At 48.9% G+C, this 4,221-nt stretch overlaps 1 protein-coding gene across 1 annotated transcript; it reads left to right on the top strand.

Moving 5' to 3' along the window:
• Positions 1-601: 601 nt before the first annotated feature.
• On the top strand, positions 602-1,471 carry METBIDRAFT_35585 (NAD(P)-binding protein; the record flags this gene model as incomplete). Its single annotated transcript, XM_018856630.1, has 1 exon — positions 602-1,471. One exon carries the CDS (start codon positions 602-604, stop codon positions 1,469-1,471), a length of 870 nt encoding a protein of 289 aa, XP_018713185.1.
• Between the last annotated feature and the right edge of the window lie 2,750 nt (positions 1,472-4,221).

The following is a 4,221-nucleotide window of genomic DNA, read 5'->3' as shown; positions in this document are numbered from 1 at the left end:
CATACATCTTGTATCCTAGAACATCCCAAATGATTATATAGCCAATATTGGATACTAGAACATCTCAAATAAAAACATACATCTTGTATCCCAGCCCATCTCAAATAATCTCATACATCTTGTATCCTAGAACATCCCAAATGATGATATAGCCAATATTGGATACTAGAACATCTCAAATAAAAACATACATCTTGTATCCCAGAACATCTGAAGAGGATATGACCCAAGCTGTTTACCAGAACATCCACACCACACTGCCAGATTTCAAAACAGTAGTGGAGGATCGGGCCTGCAGGGACCCGATACCTGGTGCAGATGAAAACCAGAGGCATGACCACAACCCAGGCCCCTCTGTCCCCAAACCCAGCCACCCCTATAAAACCAGGGACAGCAATTCCAGCGCCGCCCAAGCCAAAGCCCCCCTCCGCCTTGCCTTTTTTTATATACCCAGAACAGTTTCTGGGGGCTGCCATTTATAGCGACGCCAGCAGCGGCGGTCGTGCGCGCACCGCGGCCAGTGCTCACCGGCCTTCTGGGCCTGGCACCAGCCGTTTTTGCCACCACCCCCAGCACCCTACATAGCCCGTAAATCGTAGAAATGGCGCGCCAGAAAGTCGTGCTCGTCACCGGCGCCTCGTCCGGCATCGGCTTGGCCGCCGCAGTGGAGTTTGCAAAAAGAGGCTACAAGGTATACGCGTGCGCCCGGCGTCTTGCACCCATGGCGCCCTTGGAAGCCCACGGCATTCACACGCTTGTCTGCGACGTGACACAAACAGACGCCGTGGCCAGAATGTGCAGCCACATCAGCAGCGACAACGACGGCAGGCTCGACATTCTATACAACAACGCCGGCCAGGCCTGTACCATGGCGGCCATGGACGCGACGGACGCCGCGGTGGCACAATGTTTTGCAGTCAACGTGTTTGCCCCCATGGCGGTGACGCGTGAATTTGCAGCCTTGCTCATCAAGGCCAGGGGCACGGTGGGCTTCACGGGGTCGGTCAGCGGCGTGCTCCCGGCGCCGTTTCTCGCGGTGTACTCGGCCTCCAAGGCCGCGCTCCATCAGTACGTGGCCACGCTCCGCGTCGAGATGGAGCCGTTTGGCGTGACCGTGTTGAACTTCGTGACCGGCAGCGTGCAGACACCCATCGGCGACCTGCGCGGCTTGCCGGAACACTCCAGGTTCCGGGTGCCGGGCATCGACGCGGCCATGGCCGAGCTCCTGGGCATGACGGCCCTGAAACGCCCGGTGTCGGCCGAGCTGTACGCACGCCGCGTGGTGGGCGATTTCGAGGCCCAGCGCTTGGGCGGCCGCTTGCACATCTACCGCGGCGGCGCGGCGTACTTTGCGGGGCACTTGTTGGCGTGGTGCCCGCGGGTTCTTGCCGAGAAGCTTCTCGTGAGCCAGTTGAAGTTTTCCGAGGCTTTCGAGTACATCCGAGCGAGGCACCTGGGCGCCGCGGCGTGAGGGCGGCCCGGGGGATTCTCTGTTGGATGGGTGTGTTTTTTGTGGGTCTGCCTGTGGTTTGTTAGATGCGCCTGTTTTCTATTAAACGCGCCTGTTTTCTGTTGTGGGTTTGTTGGATGGACCAGCTTTCTGTTGCATGGACATGTCTTCTGTTGAATGGACATGTGTTCTGTTGGATTGTGTTGTTGTGTGGGGCTGTTGTTTCGTTGAGTGGGTCTGTTCTTGTTGGCTCTGCCTGTTAATGCGCCTGTTTTCTGTTAAATCGCCTGTTTTCTGTTTTGGGTGTGATTTTTTGTTGGATGGACCTGTGTTTTGTTAAATGGGTCTGTTTTCTGTTGGAGAGGTGTGTCTTCTGTGTTAAATGGACATGGTTTCTGTTAAATGGACATGATTTCTGTTTAACGGGCCTGGTTTTGTTAAATGGACCTGTTGGATAAAAACGCTTGTTTCTTTGGCTCTACAACTCGATGCTTTCTGGCCCTTTCTCGGTCTGTCAAGTACTGTTGTTTCCCGTCGGCGCCACGACCACTTTCGAGCCTGTTTGTTTATGCTTTGGTGGATTGTCTTGACCTGGTGCTTCTTGGATCATACTTCAAAGTACGATCGGCAAAAAACACCAACCAAGATCCCGAGCACGTTTTATGATGATGCAGATGCCTTCAAAGAACAGGAAGTGCTAGCCAGCTGATAAATGGCACACAACAGATTGACGCAATTGAAGACGTGTTCTTTTGGTTGGCCTAGTATAAAGTCAGCACCCTTATAGTGTTTGTTCCAGCCATATTCCCCATCAAAGATCCATTTTCCAATCTGTTTCATTGGCATACACCAAGTCCACCGTCGGGCATTGTTAGATCTAGCCGATGGAGACGTGCAGTGTACCGCAATTCCGAGGAGGGTTGGGGTGATATCTGGGAAGTTTGGCTGCGTCATTCTGTCTCTTCTCCTGGCTTGTGTTTCCCATGGAAAGCACTGCTAAGCACTGATTGGAAGATTCCGTGGCCCCACCGGGTGTGTGTTCAGTGGCGGTATGGCAGCCCTGCAAATCCGTGCTGATTCAAATGCACTTGTATATACTAGTCTATTCATAGAGCAATGTGTTCTGAGGGCTGCCTTGGTCTGAGACAAGACCTTTGGTGGCTTTTTGCAGTAACCTTTGCCAACAAATCACACTATGTTCTCTCCTATGAAAAGCATTTCTTGTTTTCTCGTCGTGGAAGTTACTCGGGATATAAAAGCCTTTTTCGGCCTCCACTTTAGTGACGTACGACTGACGTATTCTATCCAGAGAAATGTTCAGGTATTCATCGAGATTGCGTTGGCTTCGCATGAATCGATTGTCCGCTTTGAAATTGCTTTGGGGTGTTTGCTTATAGCCTCGCCACTTGTCTTTGAAAGCAAGATGGGCATTTCTTCGGCTGCTGATGTTTTAGAGGTTTTTCAGAGACCTGAGTCTCCAAAGTAACACCTCTATTTCCCTGTTGAGGGCACGTTTCCCAGTCATATCTGAGATGGTGTGCCACTTGTCTGTCTTCCAAAACTAACTACTTTTCACGAGCGGGCCTATTCATACTGTACATTAAAATACAATTTGTTTTGCATTCGATAATCTGGCGGCTCGAAATTCGAAGCAAGTGCGTCATGTGCACAGTATAGATCACTTCTAAATTATAGACAAGAGGACGCCGTTCTCACCACCTCTCAACCTTAAATCCTTCCCTTCCAGAATTCCTTGACTTTACTCAGATGACCAATATATCACATCAGTTTAGTTGGTCTACACTCATCTATTCCCGCAACGTGACAACGTATTACTTGCTGTGTCTCGTCAAAATACTCGTCGGTAATGTCTTGAAGTTCAACATAAACCCCAAGAAAACTCTGGAGTCTACGCTGAGATAATACGTCCACATTGATTTTTTTCAATCACTCTGCTTCAGACCAATGCTGACCTATATTAGAAAAGTCTCTTGAGTTTTTGCTCGGTATTTCTGGGTGATCTTGAGTATGAACTCCAGCAAGTTTGTCAAAGCAAGTATGCGAAAAGTTATTAGAAAGTTTCTGATCGATAGCGTTCCATGTCTCTGTAGGACTTTCTACTGATGCACTAGGAAAAGAACAAACACTTCTGCTGTCTTGGGTGGCTTTTAGTATGACGTCATTCCACTGTTTTCCTTTCGTTGCTTCTATGTTCTTGAAAATTTAGGGTATCTTTTTCCCACTTCAAGGGGTATTGGGAAAGCACGTGGTAAAGAAGACAATCTGAATTTTGACTAGCCATAGTAAGATGATATTGAAATTAGAAGCAAGTGTCTCACATCATCGCACTTCTAAATTATAGACAAGAAGAGGCCGTTCTCACCAACGTTCCCTCGATAATTCCTTGACCTTTTCCAGGGATAAAATTTCATACATGCTTGTCGGGCTTTTTAGGCGGATGGGCACCTTTTTTGTGCTTGGGGCTAGAGAAACCTTCGGGTTCCCGAACCTCGGATAAGCAGACCCGGGGTTGGGGCCTCGGCAAAATATCGAGGCAGCAAGAAAATAAATTCTCAGACACCGTCAGCTCATATTAATTAAATTAGGTCGAAAAAAGACTTTGGCTCAATCCGTGCCTCAGTCGTCAGGGTTGCTATTATTCAATCAGTGTCTCCGATGTCAGGATTACTACTAGTCGGTTGTTCCTACCATTACGCATTGCTATCTCTAAAAACCATGCAACTTTCGACAAAAAAAAAAAAAAAAAAAAA

Source organism: Metschnikowia bicuspidata (genome assembly GCF_001664035.1).
Source record: "Metschnikowia bicuspidata var. bicuspidata NRRL YB-4993 chromosome Unknown METBIscaffold_1, whole genome shotgun sequence".
NCBI classification, from domain to species: domain Eukaryota; kingdom Fungi; phylum Ascomycota; class Pichiomycetes; order Serinales; family Metschnikowiaceae; genus Metschnikowia; species Metschnikowia bicuspidata.
The sequence above is the reverse complement of the archived record's forward strand: the minus strand, read 5'-3'. Positions and strand labels throughout refer to the sequence as shown.